Here is a 25,895-nt window from a genome sequence, read left to right on the forward strand (position 1 = left end):
CAATTTCCAGTTAGTCTTTGGTGAGAATTTTTCAACATGTAGATATATTAATAGATGTGTTTGTGGGAGTTGGTGGGTTCCACATCCTCCTACTCCACCATCTTGATCAACCTCTAGAGTTCTTCATATATTCAGGATACAAGTCCCTTATCAGATAAATGATTTGAAAATACTTTCTCCCATTTAATGGGTCATCTTTTCACTTTTGTGATGGTGTGCTTTGATACACAGACTTTTAAATTTTGATTAATCTAATTTATTTTTTTTCTTTTTCTGCTTGTTTTGGTGCCAAATCTAAGAACCCTTTGTCACATCAAAAGTCATAAAGGTTTCATGTTTTTGTAAGAGTTCTATAGTTTTACCTCTTACATTAAAGTCTTTGATCCATTTTCATTTATCTTTGTACATCGTGTGAGGTAAGGGTCATGCAGCTAACCAGTTGTCCCAGCACCATATGCTGAAAAGACTATTCTTTCCACATTGGATGGTCTTTACACCCTTGTTGAAAATAAGTTAACCATAAATATATGCTTATTTACAGACTCTGAATTCTATTTTACTGATATGTACATTTAACCTTGTGCCAGTACCATACAATCTTCATCACCACTGCTTTGTAGTAAGTTTTGAAACTGGAAAGTGTAAGTCCTCCTAGATTTAAATAATAGTTCATTAATTAATTTGTTCATTAATTTATTTCAAGATTGTTTGGATATTCAGGGTCCCTTGAAATTCCATATGAACTTTAGAATTGGTGTGTCAATTTCTATAGGGAAGCCAGCTGAGATTTTGATAGTGAATTTGTTGATTTTGTAGATCAATTTGGGGAGTATTACCATCTTTTATTGTCTTCCAACCCATAAATGTGGGATTTTTTTTCCCATTTATTTAGGTCTTCTTTCTTGTTTTTGTTTGTTTGGTTTTGGTTTTTATGGTTTGTTTTATACTTGTTTAATTTATTTCTAGGTATTTTATTCTTTTGCTGCAATTATAGAAACAGAATTGTTTTCCTAATATCATTTTCAGATTGTTATAGCTAGTGTCTAGAAATAAAATTAATTTTAGCATATTAATCCTGAAACCTTGCTGCTATAGGCTGAATTGTGTCCCCCTAAAAAGATATGTTGAATTTCTAACCTCTAGTACCTCAGAATGTGAGTTTAACTAGAAATAGGGTCACTGAGGATGTAATTAGTTAATATGAGGTCATACTGGTAAGTCCTTGATTCAATATGACTCATTATAAGAAGAGGGGAGATTCATACAGGATGAAGATGGCCATGTGTTAATTGAGTCAGAGATTGAAGTGATGCATTTACAAACTAAGGAACATCAAGGATTGCCAACAAGCACCAGAAACTAGAAAAGGCGAGGAAGGATTCTACCTGGTATGTCAGAAGAACTGCCAACATCTTGACTTTGGATTTCTAGCCTTCATAACTGTGAGAACGTATCATATGGTACTGAGGCTTCATGCCCAGGTGTTGTGTTTGGGGCAGTGCCTTAAACAGAAATTTCTTGTCTGCCTATTGACACTCCCAGATTAGGAACAGACGAGAAGCTCTGGAGAAGTGATGTGATCACAGTTTAAAAGAAAAAAAAAGAATCTGCAAGATAAAGATACTATTTACTTTCTCTTTCCAGGTTAGTAAACTGAAGCTCAGAGAGTTTAAGAAATATGCCCAAAGTCACACAACTCCTAAATACCAGGTGTAGGATTCAAATCCAGCTCTGCCTCGAAGCCTTTGTTCATCTTGTGCTTCTTTCCTTCATATCCTAATGGAAATATATAACTACGCATTTGAAGACATGGGTCTGGAGATTATCAGCAAAGCCTAGGGTTGCTTCTTAAATCATTCTAGTCCTACTCTTCAGAATGCTAACTATTCCTTCCATTGAATCTCCCTGCTAGAGCATCCATAACCAATATGTCTGTCTCCCTCTCTGGCCTGTAAGTGCCCAAAAGCAAGTACCATGTCTTTGCAACTCCAGCACTTGGTCCAGAACCTGGCACAGAGAAGTCAATCCATGTGATGAGAGGAAGCTTAAGGAAAGAGACCTTGCACAGGAATTCCTCTCAGGCTCCAAGCTGGGCGAAGTGCTGGGGGTCTCTACCAAACAGGAGCAGCTCAAGATACCCCAGGGAGGGGGTCAGAGGAAGTACCTTCCCTACCCTTGGGAGAACCTGGCAATCCCCTGGCCTTTCCTAGGCTTTCCCATAGGCTTTGCAGTGGTCCAGTCAGGATGCGCTTCCATGTCACAGCTGTAGAATTTGTTTCTCTTTAAGGGGGGAAAACTGCGTCTCTGGGGGAACAATGCGTTGCCTTGTGACTCTGAGAAAATATGCTCTGTGATCCCACACACTGTAAGACGTGCAGTAGGAATCTGCAGGGGCCACCATCACATGACTATCAACCGCATCTCTGCCTAGGTCCCTACATTGTAAACGTAGTGTGCCCAGTGCGGGGAGGGGTGCAGGGCACAGGAGGCTTATTTCCTGATCCAGAAGAAACCCAGTGGGCAAATTTGTGGTGTGTGGTCTTAGAAGACCCTCTGACTGAGTCAGTTCACCCCTAGGGAGTGGTCAACTGGTATCTGCTTTTCCCCTTCTGCACACCTGCCCTGAGCAATTCTGTACCATTTTATCATTGCTATTTGACTGCTTAAATGGGACCACTAAAGTTAGTTTTACTGTTAAATCCAGAGGCACCAGTAACTGACACGGTTTTCAATTTGGAAAAATAAACTAAATGAGATAGCAGCAACTAACCCAGTCTGCTTCTGGTTTGCCAATTTATCTCCTATAGATATTCTGGATGTGATTATTAGCACAAGTACTAGATAACGGCTACAAATCTGCAATTATCCCTTTGCAGAAGATGAGTAATATTTTTTCAGGTGTTCCAGTCTATGGTATAATTATGTTATTAGCAGTACTATCCAAAACAAATATACCATAGTACCTTATGACCAATTTTTAAACACTGATTTGTTTCCTTTCCTTTAAAAATATCCATTAAAACTTCATCCAGCAGTTAATCTGACGCCTGTCCTTTCCACTCTCTGGAACAGTTTTATCGCTGCCATGGTCAATGTCCTTTTCTCAGTCAGTTATGACCACCTCCTCTGTCCTGAAACCCCTTCTACTCTTGGCCCCCAGGCAAGAGACTTTTCCTACCTTTCAAACCATTTACTTTATGACTTTTCTCCTCTCATTTCCTAAGCATTCATGAAAGGTCTGTGTTAGCCCTTCTCTTCGTCATGCTCTCCCCTCTAAAACTCGCTTGTCTCCGGTGGGCTCTGCATCTCTGTTCAAAGGTGTCTTCAATGCCCACCTCTAGGAGTGGTTCCCCATCAAGCCCCAGAACTCACTTGCAAATGCCTTTCCTGGCCAGTTTCTCCTGAGCAGCCTGGTTGGCATCTCAAACTCAACAGAAGTTCTCTGGGTACCACTTACCTGCCAGGCTCTGTCCTATGTGCTAAGGGTAGTCTGTGAACAAGACACTCAGTTCTTGTGCTTATAGTACAAGTAACTAAACTGATTTTCCTTCCTCCTATCCACCTCCCCACCAATCCCAGAGCACCAATTTCTGTTGAAGGCACTGCCCTGAACACAACACCTGGGCATGAAGCCTCAGTACTTCAACCCTGCTCCCACGGCTTGTCGGCTGTGAAGTTTCAGGAATTCTCTCGGAAACACCATCTCCCCTCTAGTCCCTCTGCCATCACCCACAGTCAGGCCCTTGAAACCTATTGTCTGGACAGTTCAAACGCATCTTACCTGCTCCTCACCTCAATCCTCTCCAATCCAGTCCAAATGCCCAGTCTCCTAAAGGAGGGTTCGCACCAGGTCACTTCCCTGCTAACACATCCATGTTCTCCACCCACACCAGAATAAACTCCTGGAAACCTCTTCATGAACAGGTAGGTCCCCAGCCACCTTTCCAATTGCTCCCCTCTGTGTATGTTCCACTTCAACAAAACTGAACCACGTTTGATTCCCAACACGCAGACCAAGATCTCCATGCCTTTGTGCCTTTGCTCAGCCTGTTCTCTCTCTCAGAAACAGTCCCGCATCTCGGCAAGCCCAAATTCTACCCACAATTCCAAGCCTGGTTCCAATACTACAGCCTCTTGAAGCCTTTTTCCAATCCATGCCTCCCTAAAACAGAATTCATCTCTCTGTCCTCGGTGCCCTGGGTTTTGTCTGGTTGATCTTTGTATCTGCCATGATGCAGAGGGCAGTGCGGTGTCTTGAGACTCAGCGAGAATCTGATGAATGAAAGGATAAGCCCCTGCTAGTCTTCTTTCTGGGTGAGAACTGCTAAATTTTGAAAGGTGGCATTCCACAAAGACATCTCTAATCTATTAATTAGAAAAATAAACAGACAATTAAATAGACAGAGGGCTCTGAGAAGCCAACCACCTCACATATATAATCTGCCCCCACTCTGGTGTGTATGTTTATGGATGAATTGATTCCCCCAGCAAGGATTTCCTTTTGTCCCTGTTAGCAGGTTGGCTAGCTCTTTTAGCTTTCGATCAGTTCTTCTGACACAGTAGTATTTTTAATATTTCTGACTTAACTAGATACTACTGAGAAAACTAAGCTACTGTCAGAAAAGCCATTAAATTTCATGTAGATAGGAGGGGAAAAAAACCTGCAGTCACATTATAGTTTTATCACCATGACTCTGGCACTGAGAAACTATTTCCACAAAGCAGAGTCACACTGTGCCCTGCACATCTGGGGTCCGTTCTGGGATGCCACGCTGTAAATGTGGTTAGGGACCGTGATGCCCCCCACTGTGTAGGAGAAAGACCAGCCTAAAGAAGCCAAATATTCGTTTCAGTGGAGGAAAAAAACAACTGTGCATCCCTCAGCTGCCGGTAAGACATTTACTATTTGGAAAAAAGAAAATCCCCCCTCAAAAATGGCACATAAAGCTCCCTTATCTATGGGTGTTACTGTATATTAATCAATAAGGAAATCAGTGCCAGTTGCATTTAGCCCTTCCATTGTTTGAAATCATAATGTCATTTATAACCTTTGCTATTGTAACTGTTGGCGATGGTGCTGCTTCTTGAGAGGTGCCCCTCTCAATGAGGGGTTTGAGACTAGCAGTGCCAGCATCACCTGGGAGTTTGTTAGCATAAAAGGATCTCAGACCCCATTCCGGGTCTGCTCTATCAGACCTGCCTCCTCCAGGGACGTGTCTGCACTTTTATGTCTGAGAAGCACTGGTCAAGATCACGGTGTTTCTGAAACTTTCCTTTGAGTAGGAATTACTTGGGGTGCTTATAAAACATATACAGTTTCCCAGAGTCACCCCATAGCACTGACTCAGAAAGTCTGGGATCAGATATAATTTTGGTTAAATGAGATAATGAAATTAATGTGACATAGATGAGGCCTGACACACAGAAGGCAAAGAACAAACTCTAAGCCCTCCGCCCCCTGCTTTCATCACCACTACCAGTAGGCTTGCCAGATTTAGCAAAAAAGCTCACATGATGCCCAGTTAAATTTGAATTTCAGGTAAGCAGTTCATAAACATAAGTACACACCAAATATTGCACGAGACATACTCATATTAAAATATTATTCCTTTGTTATTTATCTCAAATTCAAATTTAACTGGCTATTCCATATTTTATCTGGCAACCTAACTATCCTTGACTTTGGAATATCTGGGGCAGGGGAGTTGGTGGTAGATACGCCTGGAAAAACCAGATGAGGCCCAGACTGGGGAGAGCCTGAATGCTATTCTAAAGAGTTTAAATCAATCTATATTTAACACTTATTCTTGAGCAGGGACATGATGTAACTAACCCAAGCCCTCCACCCCTTACTCCTAGGAATGATCAGAAGAGAAGGCAAGTGGGTTGCGGGGACAAGAATCTCCATCCCAAAGACCCTTTAGGAAGGGAGACCAGAGGATCGTATTCATAGCTAGTGACTATATCACGAAGAATATAGAAGTTAAAATTCCAAAATCTTAAATTTATTTTGTACTAATTCTAAACTCTTAAATTTATACCCTGCCCTGACCCATAAAAATAATTTAAATCAGCTGCTTGACTCTTCTTTTTGAAGGAATAGCTGGTGCACAGCTAAGCCCTAGCCTTATTTACAGAGAGTTACTTGCAATTGGGGAAAAAAGATATCTAGTAACACAGCAAAAGCCAAATTTCCAAAGTCTTTCCAATGCTACTCTGCCAGAATCCAGAACGTGGCTTCTGAGCATTCCAAATACCTGGTACAAAGCTCAGTTGTAAAATCAATCAATTCTCCTAATCACAGTCTATTTGCTCTTATTTAACACATAATTCCTTTTTCTAAATTGAAATATAGTTAATTTACAATGTCATGTTAGTTTCAAGTGTACAGCAAAGGGATTCAGTTATACATATACATATATATATATACACACAGACACACACACTTTTCCAAACTTTTTCCATTATAGGTTATTACAAGATATTGAATATAATTCCCTGTGCTATAGAGTCAGTTCTTGTTGTTTATCTATCTTATATATAGTAGTGTGTTTCTGTTAATCCCAAACTCCTAATTTCTCTCTCCCCTGCCGCCCCGCTATCCCCTTTGGTATCCATAAGTTTGTTTTCTATCTCTGTGAGTATATTTCTGTTTTGTAAATAAGTTCATTTGTATCACTTTTTTTTTTAGATTCCACATATGAGTGATATCATATGATATTTGTCTTTCTCTCTCTGACTTACTTCACTTAATATGATAATCTCCAGGTCCATCCATGTTGCTGCAAATGGCATTACTTCATTCTTTTTTATGGCCGAGTAACACATAATTCTTCAGAAGCCTCACTGTCTAGCTTCCTAATCCACAGCACAAAGACATCAAGAGATGCATTAAAGCCAGCTAAACGGCAGCAGTGACCGGGTAACAGAGAGTTAAAAACACAGTATCACGTAAAGAATAAAAATGAACACCCTGAATCATCAGGAAGCATTTAATGATATATGACAAATTTAGATATCATATAAAACACTTTAATTTCCATGAAAAAAAATAGGCTTAAACAAGAAGCACTTTGATCCTTAAGGAGGTAAGCTTTATTTACTAAAAATAAACACCTCACTTCTCAAAAAAGATACATAAATGAAGCAACACTTTTTAATCTAATGATTATTTATCTGACTCCAGGTGAAATAAAAATTGCCTCCGGAACGTTTTAGGTTTTTGTCTGTTTCCCCTCTGATTTTCAAGTAGCCTAACTGATCCACCCCAAATCCCTCCCAACATTCTTAAATATTCCCCAGGAGGCTCAACAGGAATTCAGCAGTCTAGAATATTCTTACATGAGAGGCCATTACAGCCAACTCCACACCAGAACTACTCTGGAATCCCTCAGGAAGAAAGCTCCAGGAGCAGTTGCTACTGAGGAAGAATTGGGGACCCATCAGGCCCTGATTCCTGTGAAACTGCAAGAAATATGGCAGGAAAAGCTATTTTGTTATTGCTTTTTTATTTAAACTCATTATTGAATTTGTTACAACATTGCTTCTGTTTCATTATTTGGTTTTTTGGCCACTAGGCATGTGGCATCTTAGCTCCTTGACCAGGGATTGAACTTGTACCTCCTACACTGGAAGGCAAAGTCCTCAGCACTGGACCACCAGGGAAGTCCCTGTTATTGCACTTTCATCTGTATAGGACTTGCAGCCAGTTCCAGCATCTCCTGAAACACAGGAGACAGGTGAACTCCATCTATCTCTGCGGATGACTGGGAGCACATCCAAATGACTTCCTTCCTCCTGGCTTCTTTTTGTATTGTGTTAAAATCACACAACATAAAATTTGCCATTTTAACTATGTTTAAGGGTACACCTCAGTGGCATTAACTACATTCACAGTGCCGTGCAGCCATCATCACCATCTATTTCCAAACTTTTTCATCACTCTGAACAGAAACTCTAACCATTAACCATTATCTCCCCATTCCCCTCTCCTTGCAGCCCCTGAGAATTCCAATCTATGAATTTGCCAATTCTAGATATTTCATATAAGCGGAATCACATAATCTTTTGTCCTTTTGTGACTGGCTTATTTCACCTAGCATAGTATTTTCAAGGTTCATCCATTTTGTGGCATGTAACAGAACTTTCTTTTTAAAATTTCTTTTTTGGCTTACATTTTACTTAGTTTTTCTTGTTTTGTTTTATATTTTGTTTCTTATTGTCCAATTTCTTTACCATCCTTCCTTCCAATTTTTGACATCAGTAAAAACCATCACACGGCTTGCTCCTGTCTGTCCATTTTCCTCTTTAACTTAACAAGGGGGAGATGCTGAGTCCACCTTAAGGTGGAATCTTCTTTACACATTAGCTCAATCACTGTCAGGAAGCACTGGGCTGGAGAGACAGCGGCTTTGCTTTTCGCACAGAGCGTAATATACTGTGTTCTCATGGTCCCCCTGAATCCCTAGGAGAAGATTTCTTTGTGTTATAGAAGTATCTTTGAGATGCCAACCTGAATGAGCCTACAGAAGCCAAGGATGGCAACACATGGTCCCTGAGTGCTGGGAGAAAGGTTCAAACAGAGGGCCACAGAGGTAAACCGGATTCTTGAATCCAGAGGTGAAAGCACCCTCCCCAAACTTCCCCCAAATATGCCCCACATCCTGCTCTCCCCCTCCTGACAATGGTACCACATCTCCCAGGAGGGGAGGAGAGGCCCTTGGGCAGATTTGGTTTTTATGTAGTCGTTGGGAAGGGTCAAAGGACCCTGTGCTACAATCTTGATTGGGAGCTTAAACGTGACCTCTCACCATCAGCTCTCTCCTCTCTTTGATGGGCATGTTCTATTCATACTAACAGTGCCATTATGTCACATAATGTCAGCCTTTTTGCAGAAAAGGGGGCACACAGATTTCATTCTCACTTCAGTTCACGCAAATCCCTCCCAAGAACTACGATAGCCTTGGTAATGATTTTACTTAAAACAACATTTTCTCTTCTCTTCAGACATTTTAAAGACCTAAATTTAAATACCACAATCTATCAGGAATGTAATTTATTTTTTGTATGGATCTCGCATAATTCAAGCACTACAGAAATATTCTCCAAATGCTTATTTTTCTGAAAAACAACAACAAATCTTCATCTCTTAGAAGAAAGCTGTGCTCCAGCACTTACCTCAAACCACCTCATTAACATCCCACACAGGCAGAGCAATTCCAACTTTCACATCTTCCCCACTTCACCAAGCGCACCCTGAATGCTAAGCAGCCCCTGTAACTCCCCCTCTGTGAACCTGAGCCTCTGCTAGGTACCTAAACAGAACTCCTCTCCCAGGCACTAACTGAGGGTGCTACGGAGATGCCCTGCAAAAGTGCCTGTGGTGAGGCTCAGTCCTGCTCTCTGTGACTGCGACCCTGGGCCTCGGCAGAGAAGCTGCTCTCCTTCCCTCCCCTCCCTTTCCACACTGGGCCGGGCTGATGTGATGGTACAGGTGGGTGCTGACCACTCCGCAAAGCCCCAGCCTGGCTGCAGGGCAGGGTTGGGGAGGGGAGGTCCTACGTGTAGGTCGAGAGCTCCCTCATCAGTGGCGTAACTAGCACACTCCGCTGTCCTAAAGCAGAGCCTTCTCTCCCTCTCTTTTTTTAAATGGTAATTATATTGATGTCAGTTATTGAGGACAATGGTGCAAAGTTACTAGAGGCAGCAGCGTGAATACAAACCCAAGACCGAAAACGCGGACAAAGTGTGAAGCCCGGCACACGCTCAGTTCCCCCCCCACCCAAGGGCACCACCTCCTGTCCTCCGCCCAAGGACCCTCCTTGGGGGGCTGAAGGGCAGCACTTCTTTGATTTGGCCACTCCCCTAATTTTTGCTCTGCTCCTTGCCCTTCAGATGCCAGATACATAGGTTCGTGTTGCAAGGAAAACCCAGCTATGCTCAAGATCAGGTCAGATCTGGAAGTCCACCCCCCACCTCCACATGTCCTGGGGCTCTGAGCCTCAGAGCTTCCCAGATCTCCACCCAGAGCCTCCGGAGAACAAGCCTGCCTCCAAAGGATGCAAAGAGGAGGCTATGCTCTCTCTTTCAGCTCAACACAGAGGGCAGGGTGGTGACTCCACAGAAGCCAAGCACCCCCAGTCCTGCTGAGCCAAACACATGCCCCAGGTGGAAGGGACTTGATCACACTGTTTGAAGTGGTTTCTACTTCATTCCTTTGAAAGAAACTTCCTGGTGTCAGATTTTGGAATGAGTGAAATAGGAATCTAAAGACAATGAAACCTATGACTGATGGAAGTTGTCAATGTCATTTCCTGCCTCCCCACCCCCCCAAAGAAAAATTAAAAACCTCAGCAATTTCTGGGCCACCAATACACATGCTCCCTAGTTAGGAATGGGACTGAAGCCCGATTGAAGCATTTGTCATAGCCCCAAGGCCATTCTAGGTCCATTCTCTCCAATCTGTTGCTCTGAGGCACTAAAAGGCAGTCCCTCATTTCTCAACATTTCCCAAATATTTTAAGCTAGTTTGACATGTGATGTGATAAAATAAACCTCCTACTAATCTGACTATACTTAAAATCCAACAACTATAACTGCTTACATGAACGTTTGTAGAGTTATATTTATACTTTATACTTTCCCCTTGTCTTTTTTCCTCTTTTGAATATTCTGAATCTGCCCTTAAATTCTCAGAGGGGTAAGACCATGGTTTCTTATCTCCCTTCTCCTTTTGAATTTCTTGAGGTTCCTTACTACCTGATGTTGATCCCCAAGTAACAGAGCCTCCAGGCACAAAAGGCACCTCTCTATGTGACTGGGGAAAGGTGCTCATCTGGGTGGATGAATGACAAAAAAGCCCCTTTGCAGGAGAAGAATTAGAAAGTCACCCCTTCCTCCAGGCAGGTGGAAACAGCCCCAGCCAGGGTGAATGGCTTGGTGAGGAGAGGAGGGCTGCATTCCAGCTCTTTCAACACCAGCCTCACGTCTTTGTGCAAGTCACAGCCTACACACTACTGTACATGGCAGCCCTATAAAGTAAGCTGGCAATGGAAAGCACTTTCATTAGGATTTTCAGCAGTTCCTCAGCTATCAGCTTCTCTTCTTCCAGACTCAGTCTTGAGAGTGAAAAAATAAGTTTAATTGCAGAAATAAACATATTCCAATATTGAGAAATATTTACTCATTCCTAATATGCACAGGAAGACTGCATTTTTTCATTGTGGTAAAATACACATAAAATTTATCATCTTCACCATCTTTAACAGAGAGGTATGAAAATAACTTAAAAGAGCATTACACTTTATTTTTAAGCAAATTCCTTACATTTAAAATTTTTAATTTTAAGAAGTCATTGTTGTATTTGATTAGAGACCTCAGCTTTGAAATTGAAGGTAGGAACTATACCCGAGGACCTCTTTCACTTTTCCTCTTACAATCTTAAAGGCCAATAAGAAATTTCAAAGTGTGAGGTAAGAATGTCAGTTTGCTAATACGTGGGTTGGGAATACTTACATCAGCCATTTATCAGACTAATGCTTCAAGATGAATGTAATCAAATCATTTCCTACTCTCTGAAGCATTTTGCAGGAAACTTAGATCCTATAAAAGCTCTTGTTATGTGAGAATATTGAGATATTCGATTTCCCATGAAAGGATGCAATTGAGTCTTGGAGTTTAGAATTCAAACCTCCAAGTCTATATTATTTGTACTTGGCTTGATCCAGTTATTGGATGATTAACAATTCTGACTGCCTTGTTTAAAACAAAGTCCGCAATTAACAAATCCCCTAAACCGACAACACATCACCAAGTTCTCCAGCGCCTTCATTGTGAGTCCCAGACTGAATTAGGATATGTAAAGCCAGCACTCCCAGTGGATCAGAATCCTCACCCAGGAGTAATCTAGGATGTAGGGATACACGCCACGAATGCAGGATGCGAGAATCAGCCTTCAGGTTCAAAGCTGTATTGTGGGAAATCCCCCAGGGGATTTACTATCACACTTTCACAGTCCCAGAACGTACTTACTGGCAAGTTTCAGGAATGCAACAGGGAGTTTCTGTTCACTCCTGTCCTGCAGACTCTTTGGATGGAGGAATCTTTTCAGGCTACTTGGTCCTACTCCATTTGGATGTCAGAAACCTCTCTTTTCCCAGAAGGATGTGAAAGACCCAAGGGAATAAGACCCAGGAATATAATGGCAATGAATTATTGAGTCTTCTTTTCCAATTTGGCAATAACGAATCCAAATACGATTTTGCTTGTGTTGGTGGACAGGATGTTCTCTAAGAGTCAATAAGTTTTTAATTCCGATTAGGATCACTATGACAGTGAGAGGCTAAACACAGCCAGAGGGCACACGCACAACATAGAAGAAACCTCCCTCCACGATACAGAGGCACACGTTGAGGACAATGGGGTTGAGCAGGCTGCAGAGCTACTGATCCTGAAGCCTGAAGTGTACACTTTTAGGGTTCAAAGCTACGGGTCTTAAGAGCACACCCAGATGCCAAGTGATCAAATCTTGGAATAAAGCTCAAGGAGGAAAAACTCTGCATCACTCTTTGTTATCAGCTTGGATATGGTGCTCCACCTAGCAGCACTGGGCAGGGGTGATCACACCCTAAAAAGATGCTCAGCGCACAGGAAGGCAGTCACTACACCCTGCTTACAGTCTAGTGGCAAACAACAGTCAATGGGACTAAAAAGAGGGGATCTCAGAAACTCAAAACTGGCTTTTTCCCCCCCAAAAATACAGAGATCTAGATATAAAGCAGCTAGAAATCCCAGCAGACTATTTCTTCTTGTGTTAATAGCTAAAGGAATAAGGGCGCATATGGAGGGATGGATAAAGAAATTAGGCATGAGTTCGTCATATCCATCCAGCTCAGTCTTCAAGGAAACTACCCTTTCTATAAGTGGGGAACAAAATTTAAAGAGAAGACAGACAGAGAGAGAGAGAGACAGAGAGAGAGAGAATTCTGTATATTCCCAGGAATTCCACACCATCCAATAAAAAACTATAGAAAGAGAGCTTAAAAGACATGCTTAAGGCTTACCAGAGATCTTTTTTTTTTTTTTTTTCTGTTTTATTTACCATTATATCTTTAGAATCTAAAACAGTGCTTGTCACATGGTGGGTGATGTGAAATACCTGAGGAAATAAGACCCAGGAATATACTGGCAATGAATTATTGAGTCTCCTTTAATTTTCATTCTTTTCTCAATACATTTTTGTTGAGTGAACATTCTAGTTGTCAGTGGGAGATACAGGAATGCCAAAGACTCTGGATTGATATGACTGATAACCAAGTACTGCGTAAAGTGAAAATCACTGCTCCATTTCTAGCCAAGAATATATCCTAAACTCACAAAAACCTGTACTCATTCTATAATTATTTAGAAATATTTTTAAAACTTTCAAGGGCTTCTAAAAAATGGGGGGAAAAAAAGGTCAAGTAAAATTCCATTCATATGTACAAATATATTCTTCTTAATGCTTTAATGTTCTTGATGTAGCTCTGTTTTTGCCCAATATGTCAACCAAATCTAGCCAGTATTGTCGATGTTTTAAAGATGGATAGGATATTTCTCTGGTAAACCCAGGTGATGACCCAAGTAGGCCTCCCGGGGTGATAGCTGCTTCTTCCCAGTCCTGCTCTGGACCTTGGTCCTACATGTTCAGAAACTGGACATGTCAGCACACCAAGGAGAGATCCATCTCTCAGAAGCAGACTCCCAATCGTCAACCTTACCATAGACTGATGGAAAGAGCCTGGTTAATTAAAATAAAACTCAGAATTGCCAAGAAAACTGGCATCCTTTGGGAAACACATTCCTGATAGGCAAACTCTAGAGAGCTGAACTTGAGATCTTCATGTTGCTTTGGAGCATGGAGTTAGAACAAGAGGTCTTGACTACAGGATCCATGTCTTCAAGAACTCCAGGCCAAGACTTCCTAATGCAGCCTTCACGACAACAGGAATACATGTAGCCTTCAAACCAAATAGGTTAAATCCTTTGGTCAGGGGACCCCAATCCTAAGCAGTGCTTAGAAGGGCACCGCCAACATCTGTATCTATGACTTTCCCTTTTGTGTTCCTCCATTACTGATGAACTCCCACTCAAACTAACACGTTTTCATTCAGATGTCTACACTTTCAATGGGGTCTTAAAGTGTTAATAATCTCAGAGACTGTCATTTATTCATTCAACAAATATTTGTTGAGACCCTACAACATACCAGGCCCTGATCTGGGCAGGGGGGATACAATAGTGAACAACAGAGACAAAATCCCCTGGTCCCAAGGGGCTTACGTTCCCTCCCTTTAACTTCTGCTACTCTGCCTCTTTAAGATGACTTTGCACTATGGACTGATTTTATAGGTTAATTCTCCAAGGCAATCAAATTTCTCATTCATGACTGTTGCCATTATGTGCTTCCTATAAATACAAAAAACGGGCAATATCTTCTATTAGGGTTTTGGAAAAGGAAGGAAGATGTACAAGTTCAACAGGTGATTACACCGTTGGGAGCCCACAAACAAAAAGTGAATTTCTAGGTCATTGCTTGAGATATCAGAGTGATACAATCTTGCAATAATTGAGAGTCTTTTGTTCTTCTAGGAGTAAACCCAATCAAGAGGATTCTAATTTTTCACAGAACTAGAACAAGAAATCTTACGATTTGTATGGAAATGCAAAAGACTCCGAATAGCCAAAGCAATCTTGAGAAGGAAAGATGGAGTTGGTGGAATTAGGCTTCCTGACTTCAAACTATACTACAAGGCCACAGTGATCAAGACAGTATGGTACTGGCACAGAAATAGAAAGCTAGATCAATGGAACAGAATAGAGAGCCCAGAGGTAAACCCAAGCACATATGGGCACCTTATCTTTGACAAAGGAGGCAAGAATATACAATGGAAAAAAGACAGCCTCTTCAATAACTGGTGCTGGGAAAATTGGACAGCAACATGTAAAAGAATGAAATTAGAACACTTGCTAACACCATACACAAAAACAAACTCCAAATGGTTTAAAGACCTACATGTAAGGCCAGACACTATAAAACTCCTCGAGGAAAACACAGGCAGAACACTCTATGACATCCATCAAAGCAAGATCCTTTTTGACCCACCTCCTGGAATCATGGAAATAAAATCAAGAATAAACAAATGGGACCTCATGAAACAAAAGCTTTTGCACAGCGAAAGAAACCATAAACAAGACAAGAAGGCAACCCTCAGAATGGGAGAAAATACTTGCCAATGAAGCAAGGGACAAAGGATTAATCTCCAAAATATACAAGCAGCTCATGCAGCTTAATACCAAAAAAGCAAATAACCCAATCCACAAATGGGCAGAAGACCTAAATAGACATTTCTCCAAAGAAGACATACAGATGGCCAACAAACACATGAAAAGATGCTCAACATCACTCATCATCAGAGAAATGCAAGTCAAAGCCACAATGAGGTATCACCTCACACCAGTCAGAATGGCCATCATCCAAAAATCTAGAAACAACAAATGCTGGAGTGGGTGTGGAGAAAAGGGAACTCTCCTGCACTGTTGCTGGGAATGTAAGCTGGTACAGCCACTATGGAAAACAACTTGGAGGTTCCTTAAAAAACTAAAATAGAACTACCATATGATCCAGTAATCCCACTCCTGGGCATATACCCAGAGAAAACCATAATCCCAAAAGAAACATGTACCATAATGTTCATTGCAGCACTATTTACAATAGCCAGGACATGGAAGCAACCTAAATGCCTATCAACAGATGAATGGATAAAGAAGATGTGGCACATATATACAATGGAATATTACTCAGCCATAAAAAGAAATGAAATGGAGCTATGTGTAATGAGATGGATAGACCTAGAGACTGTCATACAGAGCGAAGTAAGCCAGAAAGAGAAAAACAAATACCATGTGCTAACTCATATATGGAATCTAAAAAAAAAAAAAAATGGTACTGATGAACCCAGTGACAGGGCAAGAATAAGGATGCAGATGCAGAGAATGGACTGGAGGACACGGAGTTGGGGGAGCGGGGGGTGAAGGGGAAGCTGGGACGAAGTGAGAGAGTAGCATACACATATATACACTACAAACTGTAAAATAGATAGCTAGTGGGAAGTTGCTGTATAACAAAGGGAGATCAACTCAATGACGGGTGATGCCTTAGAGGGCCAGGATAGGGAGGGTGAGAGGGAGTCACGGGAGAGAGGGGATATGGGGATATATGTATAAATACAGCTGATTCACTTTGGTGTACCTCAAAAACTGGCACAAGAGTGTAAAGCAATTATATTCCAATAAAGAGCTAAAAAAAAAAAGAGAATTCTAAATGAAAATGTTAGAGAACTGGAAAGGAACGTGGGATTAAGTGTTGTTCTATATGTGTGTGTTCTTAGTTCATCTCAGCCAATATCTAGCCATGGAGTAGGCAAGTCACCCAAACTCTCTAGGTCTCCTACCCTCATCATTAAGACAACAGGGTTTGCCTACATGAGGAAGGCACCAACACCTGGAAAATACCATGATTTCCCCCAATATCAGGAACCAAGCCTTATGCATCTCAAAATTTAAAATTTTTTGTTGTTGTTTAGCTATGGAATTCTTTATTCACAAAAATTGCACAAGTAGGAGATGCATCTGAGTCTGCTCTGGTGATGCAGGTCCCATCACCACCCCCTCCCCACCCCCATCTATCTCCAAAGAAGTCTTCTTAGAGCCAAAGTGTCTAAATGAACATATACATCAAATTTAAAAGTGTCCCCATGCAGGTGAATTTATTCCTGGCTATTAGATATTTGGGGGCCAAGAGATTCTCCAGCACCTTGCTAAACTGATGGGTACCTTCATTTGGCCATTTTCTACCTTCTGTTTAGTTGTGTTCTCCATGGTTAGCCTCCCTCTTCAGACTCCTGCATCTGTCCTCTGGTCCTGACTACTCTCCTACCCATCAGAGCAACACCCTCCAAATGGACTTCATCGTCTCCCATGTGCTCTGCCCCCTCTGTCTTCGATCTCAGTTGCCCACACCAACACTGGCCCAGCCTCTCAAGCCCAACCCCTTGGATGTCATCCTCAACTCCCTGCTTACCATCTTTTTCATTCATCAAACCTTGCCATGTCTCTTTTAGAAACATTTCCCAGTTCTTATCTTGTTAAATGATTTAGTTCAGGAGTCCACTATTTTTTGCCTATGCTTTTATGTTAGCCTCCTAACTGGCTTTCATGCCTCTAATAGTTATTATAGCAACTATCATTTATTAGAGTTTTCTACAAATTAGGTACTTTGCTAAAAGCTACACACACATTCTCTCATGTGATCCTCCCAGTCTAATTGAGTAGTCTTATTCCCGATGTACGGATGTGAAAACTGAGGCACAGAGAAACGTCAATTACTTGCAAATCATCACACATCAAGTAAGTGGCACAGACTTAGATTTCGTGTCCATTTGACTTTAGAACTCTCTTTCCCATCTAATTCACTTCCCACACTGCTGCCAGAGGTGGTTCTCTAAACCACAAGTCTGATGATGCCATCTTGCATACTACAGAATAAAACCCAAACCCCTTGTCTCAGCATTAAGGTCTTTCACGATTTGTCCACAACTTGACCTTTCTGCCCCAACGTGATCTGCCTATCATGGCAAAATTCCCGTAATTCCCCACAAAGTTCAGGTCCTTTGACAACTTTAACATCTTCCTGGAATGCCATTCTCCCTCTTTTCTGCCTGGTAAACTCTTATTTATTCCTCAAAATCCTATTTAAACATCACTTCCTAGATTAATTTTTTACCAGTTCCCAAAGGAATTCCTCTGTGATTCTATAGCATTGTGTTCAACATCTCTGTCACGGAAAAAAACATAATGTACTTATATTGATCTCTTCACAATGTACTTGCCCCACTGGATAAAAAAAGTTCCCGGATGACGCAGATCACAACATACTCATCAGAACATCTCCTAATGTACCTCGTCAGGTATCTGGCTCACAGTTGGTGCTCAACTAATACTTATTGAATGGAATGGCCTTGCTATCTCCATTTTGCTTAACTCCTTTCACTTTTCATCCTATAGTAATCTGGCTTTGTCCCAACTGCACTACCAGAACTCTTGTCCTGAAAATCACCAAGGCATGTGGAAATTAAGCATTAGAGTTGATGAATATATATATAGAGAGAGGATGTTAGTTATCATTTAGTTCAGGCTTAGTTCTCAGTATGTTTTAGTTTAGAATATATTATTTTACATCTATTTTGTACTAGGCAACACTTGGCCATGATAATGTTTTAGTTCCTAAAAATTACTAAGCTTTGTGACCCCCAGCCAAAAGCAGGTGGACCAATAATGATTAGGCTCTGTGCTTCACTAGGTGGGTCTTAGTAGGAAACAGGCCCCTTTGAAGGAAGAGCACAAGGAAAGAGTAGCCAGTGAGGTGCTTGCAGTGCTCTGATGGGTGAGAGCTGGAATGGGGCTGAGCCTGGTCATGCCTTGAGGCTGAAATCTCCACACATCCTTCCTGCCTAGGGGTTTTCTTAGAAAGCAACCTGGCCCCCTCAACAACTCTTCGACAGGAACTAAGATGTGGTCAGAGAGGGTTCACTCACACAGCACCTGCTGTGAGGCACAGCACTGTGAGGGGAGAATGTTTGATGTCTGTGCGCCCCTGTGACAGGGGCTGGGAATCTGGAGGATGTACTGTCACTTCACTTGATACACAGACGCTTCCCTTAAAGAAACCTCCTAGCCTGGCACACTCTTTTTGAAGAATCATTAGTAACAGCCCAAACCTTTTTAAAATGCCAGACCTGAGGGGTCTGTTTCAATCTTTACTACAAGACTCTGCAGCACCTAAGAGTCACACCCCCCTTCCTTCTTTCAGCAACCTCCAGACCTCCTCTCTCTCCTGGATGCTTCTCAGTCTCCTTAATGACAACTTCCTCACCACCAGTCCCACAAATAGTATTTGGCAGCAAACAGCCCTCTCCCTGCTTAAGGTCACGGGAGTTTCATCTTAAATGAGATGGCTCTCACAGCACGCAGCATTTCAGCCCACGTGGGCAGTGGCCCATTGGGCGCTCCCCTTTGGATGCCTGCCGCCCCCCTCCCCAATCTCAAAGTGATAAGTCTAAACCTAAACCTTTCTTTTCTCCCTCATGCTAAAACCTACACGCTGCATTACCTAACTTGAGGAACTGCCTTCCTTCCATTAACTGCCCTCTTTTTCCCCCTTCCAAACTAACCAACGACCAAATCCGACTCTACCACTGGACCAGCTCTCCAATCCATACCTTCCCTCCACTGCCTTAGTCCGGTCTCTACCCCTGATGTGGTCTCCCAACCTGAAGTCTCTTTATTTACACTCCTCTTCTGGTTATTGATACTTGCTTCCTTGTCCTAGTGATGCGCAGACATTTGTCTTTTCTCCGTGCTAGACTATGACTTCCTTGGACACACAAAACTTCTCTGGTTTTTGTTTTTTTGTGCCATTATCCCCTATGGTAACATTGTGCTTTGCACATAATAAATGTGCAATAAACAGACTTTGGCAATAGACAATGGATTATCTTAAAGTGATGGTACTTATTCCCCCAAAGAACAGCTCATTAGATAGTTATTTACTCTAACCTCTTCCCAGCCCAATTAGCAATGTTATATGTGCACACAGCCCGTACGCCCAGACACACACACACAAGGTATGTCCTTAACTACCTGGAAGTCAATCTTCTAGCAAACACAAAGAGAGGCACTATCTCCCAAATAACTGAACCATAAATTGGTTAGTATTTTTCATTCCTAGTTTTCCTTGTGGGAAATGACACAATGCTCTGTGGCAAATGAGAAATTATTTTGCAAATCTATCTCCTCCAAGGCCACCGAACATGGGTCGTGCATCTTCCTGTCTTGCATTTTGATCCCACTGCAATGACTTAGTGTGGTAATTATATTACAAAGCTATTATTCGATGACATGAAAATGGCAAAACAATTCACATGCTTGTCTAAAAAAAGACTCCGTTAGAATGCAATTATAAGTGAAATTACAGTGGCAAAATAATTGAAATGTGAGGAGGAAAGGCACAGTTATGAAACCACTAAAATGCTTCTGTGGAGGCTCACAACATGGAGTGAAACTGCACACTCCTGGGGACACATTTTTAATTCACTAAAGCAGGCCACATTTAGGGAGGGTTGAGAATGTCTGTGCTCCAATTGTCTCCCAGCATTATCTACACCTGTGAATGCCACCTGGCGGAGCGTGGCATCATCCGGGTTTACAGGACGGACTGATAAGAGCCTCGCATGGGATTCTGCACTTCCATTCAGCACCAAGAAGATAAAGGGCAAGCTCAGCTTAGATGTTTCTGAAATGCTTCCAATATAAAAGCTAGGATCACAACATGGCAAGATTGATATTCTAAATTTAAGACTGCAAGTATTAAATATTTGTGTAGATGTATTTCTAAGGATCTATAATCTTAAAACATTCTGCTGATAGAGTCCATTAGAAAAATCTTGATAAATATTCTGATTCCAAGGCTTATGGTGGGTAGACTTGCTCACCAAAGGGAAACACAAAAAACAAAATACAGTGCTACCTATGAAACAGATATGTTGAAATGATCAATCTGATGAATAACTAAGGACCCTCCTCCGAACCACATTCTACATTTCGATAGTTGAACACACAAATGAATCTACCAGCAAAAACCACGCAATATACGTCCCCACTCTCTCCCCTTCACCCCTCCCAGTCTGTTTCTATGGATTCATCTCTCCCAGGTACGCAATTAAAGAAACAAATGCCTAAGTCAGACAGAGGAAGACAAGTATCACATGATGTGACTTATATGTGGAATCTAGGAAAATAATACAAGAGAACTTATTTACAAAACAGAAATAGACTCACAAACAAAACAAACTTACAGTTACCAAAGGGGAAAGGGGGGGAAGGGATAAATTAGAAGTGTGGGATTGAAATATACACACTACTATATATAAAATAAACAACAAGGACCTACTGTATAGCACAGGGAACTCTACCCAATATTTTGTAATAACTTACAATGGAAAAGAATCTAAAAAATATATATATATATATATAAAACAATCATTTCGCTATACACATGCAGCTAACACAACATTGTAAGTCAACTACATTTCAATTAAAATTTTTAAAAAATAAAATTTTATAATGAATATTTAAAAATAAAAAAGACATAGATACACTACCAAATGTAAAATAGATAGCTAGTGGGAAGTTGCTGTATAACAAAGGGAGATCAGCTCGATGATGGGTGATGCTTTAGAGGGCCAGGACAGGGAGGGTGGGAGGGAGTCCTGGGAGGGAGGGGATATGGGGATATATGAATAAATACAGCTGACTCACTTTATTGTACAGCAGAAACTGGTACAAGAGTGTAAAGCAATTATATTCCAATAAATAGCTAAAAAAAAAAAACTGGTACAAGAGTGTAAAGCAATTATATTCCAATAAAGAGCTTAAAAAATAAAAATAAAAATAAAAAAGAAACAAATGCTAGGAGTCAGTCATATAAAAGACACAGGTTAAAGGAATAAGATGTAAATCCTTTTCTCATGCATGACTCTTGCATTGTCATAGGGCAGGTTAGTAGATAATATTTAACTTTTTTACACAGAAAATTTCTCAGCGTCAATAATTATAACATTAGTTAATAGTGTTACTTACTAAACTATAAAAAGATCACGTAAACATGTTCTCTGAGGTGAGCTGAGCAAAAGGGGTTTGAAAGGCCTCACGACTTAATGTACCAAGTGTTTGACGTGGACCTGAAGTTTTAGGGATAGTCTACTGTGCACATGTTTCTTGGCTTTCTTATTTTCCCTCCCATAGGCAAGTGGGAATGTTAACTACAGCTTTGTAACAATATGAATCTTGAGTGCATGGTAACTTTAAAACAAAATCAAACCTTCTCTCTAGGTATTTTATACAGAGATCACATTCTTTTAACACATATAATTTAAATATTAATATGATTTGAAATCAAGTTTTAAGTCCTATGAGGAAAGGAAGTTTTTCCAGTGTAGGCAAAAAGGAACAAACTTGGAAAAAGAAAAAAGTCACCTAGAGAGAATTCTATAAATAAGGGTAATTGAAAAAACCAACAAGCAAACATACACATAGATTATACAAAAAATAAAAACTGGCAGAGTCTGGAAATTATTTAAACCATAATATTATATATCAGTTTGAAATCTGATATCACATTAGTCAGAGTTTTGTAGAATTAACCTCTATATTCAGAAAAGTGTCAGATAAGTTTCATGTAATGGTTTTATTAACTACCAAGGGCATATCTTTGGAAGTTAATAAAGGAGAAACTAATGCAACATTTATAATAGTATAAGTTAAAATGTATTGCTCTACCTTTGAAATGCATAAAAATAAAAGTAGGATTGATGGATAGATAGATGGCTAGGTGTTAAAGAAAATATAGTAAATCTTAACTAGAGAATCTGGGTGTTGGATATAGATGGGCATCACTGTATCATTCTTTTGATTCCTTTGCATGTTTAAAATTTTTGAAGTGTTGGAAAAAAATTCAAGGCTCCACATGAAAAGTATTTATTCTATTTGTTAACTGTCCTCAACAAATAAAGCAGTTTCAGAACATGTCTCTCTGACATGACTCACTCACCTAGCCATCCGGATCCTGAATTTGGCATGCATAGGTCTGTCTCAGCGCTGGGTAACACAAAGCCCACGACAAAAACCTCCACGCCATCCGCCATCAGGGCCATGCCCAGGACAAAGAAAAGGGACCATTGGAAGCGGCCGTGACCACACTCTTGGATGATCAGCTCATACTGCTGGGCTAGTTCTTCCTCGTCAGCTCTCCTCTCTGACTCCAGCTCCCGGCGGTCCTTGTACTCATCGCCCTTGGGCTGCCCCACGGCCACAATGTTGTCTTTTCCTTGGTTCATGTTGGGGATGCCCTGATACTCCCCTTCATAGATTTCATCATCTTCATCGTGACCCTCAGTTGCTTCGCTGGAGCCTTCATCATCATTGGCCTCCCCGTTATACGTTTCTCCCGGTGGGTAATAGTCACCATCCTCTTCCTCGTCTTGAAACCGACTGTAGGACCTCTGGGTGTATTCATTCTGGGCCCGGTCCACTGCTTGATTCACCTTCTTTACAGTTTGTTTCTTCACCTCTCTGGCAATGTCCTTGGCACCCTTCATCAGTGAAGTCCTATCCTTATAAGAGTCTTCCATCTTATCTCAACTGATGGCCAACGAGAAGATGGTAATTTTTCACAGTCTCTGGTCAGTGGTTCAGTCCTGATAGCATCATCCACTTTGGGTTCAAAATGGAACTGCAAAAGAAGAAAAACCACAGAAGATATTTATTGTTTCTTTCAATGTCTTTTCCACCATCTATTTCTTGGTCTCTTTTCACTGGCCCCACAGATTAAGACACAGGATTAGCTTTTCCTTTCTTTTGAGCACACAGTTTGCTGGTTCTCTGCTCAAGTGAGATCAGAACTTGGGGTATTTAGGGGGTTTACTATTATTATTAATGTTTTTAAGGCACTCTGTCTCCTGGGTAACTTTGCATAGAATGCACAAGCATTCTCCTGAAAATACAATGGAATATCTTGCACCTTTATAAGTACATCCAACATATTTTGAAAATGCTAGAAAGATAGACCCTGAATGAGAAACATAGTATCAGTCAGAGATACATATATACTCTGCAAAGGGAAACCCAGAATAATAAAAGAATCCTGTCTGACCTCATTTTCTCACAATGAAGAAAAAAAACACACACAAAAACAAAAAAAGCAAGCAAGCATTCCTATATACAGTGCTTTCAGATCATATATGGGCACACCTCATTTTACTGTGCTCTGCTATATTGTGCTTTGCAGATATTGCATTTTCAACAAGTTGAAGGTTTGTGGCAACCAGGGTCAAGCAAGCCTATTGGCGCCATTTTTGCAACAACATTCGTTCATTTTGTTTCTCTGTCACATTTTGCAAATTCTTGTAATATTTCAAACTTTTCATTATTATTATATTTGTCATGTGATCTGTGATCAATGATCTTTTTTATTTATTTATTATTTGTGATCAATGATCTTTGATGTTACTACTATGACTTGCTGAAGGCCCAAGTGATACTTAGCATTTTTTAGCAATAAAATATTTTTTCATTAAGGCATTGTACATTATTTTTTAGATCTAATGCTATTGCACACTTAACCAACTACAATATAATGTAAATATAACTTTTACATGCACTGGAAAACCAAAAAATTTGTGTGACTTGCTTTATTGCAATATTTGCTTTACCACGACGGTCTAGAACTGAACCCTCAATATCTCTGACTTATGCCTGTAAAGATTTATAAAATGTTTTTCCCTTCCACCTTCATTGTATCTCCTTCCAGGAAATGATAACAGAAACTCACATGGCATCCAAAACTGACAATGAGTATTTTCCCCTAGTAGAGCAGTCACATCTGTAGGAAATTGGAGGGGTTCATCAAATGATTGCACAGACATTTTCAATAATCACTGAATTAGAACACCTGACTTGTCCAGTGGGGATGTGCCCTTCAGAAGCCATACCCAGGCCAGCAGGGACAGGGAAGCCACATGTGGTGTCCCTTCCCAACGCACCCTGTAAGAATCCAGGCTCTGTCCCTACCTTCTTCATCTCTAGACACCCCCATCCCCAACACACACACACACTCCCTCCCGCCTTGTTCGGCTGCAGTTAGCTGCTGCCTTGGATACCAGAGTCAGCAGCCTCCCACGACCCATCACTTGGTTTCCTTTCTCACAGACAGCCCGTTAAGTCTTGGCTCATTCAGGCTGACTTCTTTCACTTGTCCACTGAGCTGTCTGCTCTGGTGGCCCAAGTCAGCCAATATCAGGCCTATCTTATACAGAAATGATATGAAGGTGAAAAAGTCATTCTCCGCCATCATTAATCCCCCAAGCCTTGTGCTATAGCAGCATTCCAAATACTATATATACATACATATATATACATACACACACATATACACACAATGGCCATTTCTACTTTGTTCTTTTGCATCCAGTGTAAAATACTTGGTAAGCGCCTATTAACATACATTTAAACTGCCTACCCAAAAAATTAAAAAAAATAATAATAAAAAATAAAAATAAATAAACTGCTTACCCAGACATGACAAACCAACCCATCAATAAAGACAAAAAGATGTTTATTTATAAATGGATTGGGCACCATTACCACTGGATACCTACAAATGGTGAGTAGGCAAAACAGAAGCATGGCTCTGCTCAGGCCTGTGTTTTGGAAGACAAAATGAAATGAAAATAAGCATATGATTACAAGGCTTTCTTGCCGAGTTCTTAATGAAGGATGCTCCTATTCGTTCTCCCTTTTCTTTCGTTTTCGGAGAGCTAAGAGGCAGGGGAAGAGAGAGATGGGAGGATCCTTAAGGAGAGTAAGATGGGAAGGCAGTGAGAAAAGAGGTTGAGGATGGAGCGCTCAGAAACTTAAGAAGGAAGCAGGAAAAGAGGGAAGGGCGGATGATGATAAATGATGTTGGCAATGGAGAGATGTCTCCTACTTTAAAAATGAAATGCAAAATTAAAAGATTTCACACACTAGGGCTTCCTAGGTGGCTCAGTGGTTGAGAATTCGCCTGCCAATGCAGGGGACACGGGTTCGAGCCCTGCTCCAGGAAGATCCCACATCCCGCAGAGCAACTAAGCCCGTGCACCACAACTATTGAGCCTGCGCTTTAGAGCCCGTGAGCCACAACTGTTGAGCCCATGTGCTGCAACTACTGAAGCCCACGCGCCTAGAGCCCATGCTCCGCAACA

At 41.1% G+C, this 25,895-nt stretch overlaps 1 protein-coding gene across 2 annotated transcripts in view; it reads right to left on the minus strand.

Annotated features, from left to right (window-relative positions):
• Positions 1-23,285, minus strand: part of SV2C (synaptic vesicle glycoprotein 2C) — a 160,711-nt gene extending 137,426 nt beyond the window's left edge. For both annotated transcript variants that reach the window (XM_057698350.1, XM_057698341.1), the window contains exon 1: positions 22,706-23,285. In XM_057698350.1, the coding sequence (XP_057554333.1) occupies positions 22,706-23,285 (580 nt within the window). The remainder of the gene's footprint in view (positions 1-22,705) is intronic.
• Positions 23,286-25,895: the final 2,610 nt, after the last annotated feature.

The sequence above is a fragment of the Hippopotamus amphibius genome, chromosome 1 (assembly GCF_030028045.1).
Source record: "Hippopotamus amphibius kiboko isolate mHipAmp2 chromosome 1, mHipAmp2.hap2, whole genome shotgun sequence".
Lineage (NCBI taxonomy): Eukaryota > Metazoa > Chordata > Mammalia > Artiodactyla > Hippopotamidae > Hippopotamus > Hippopotamus amphibius.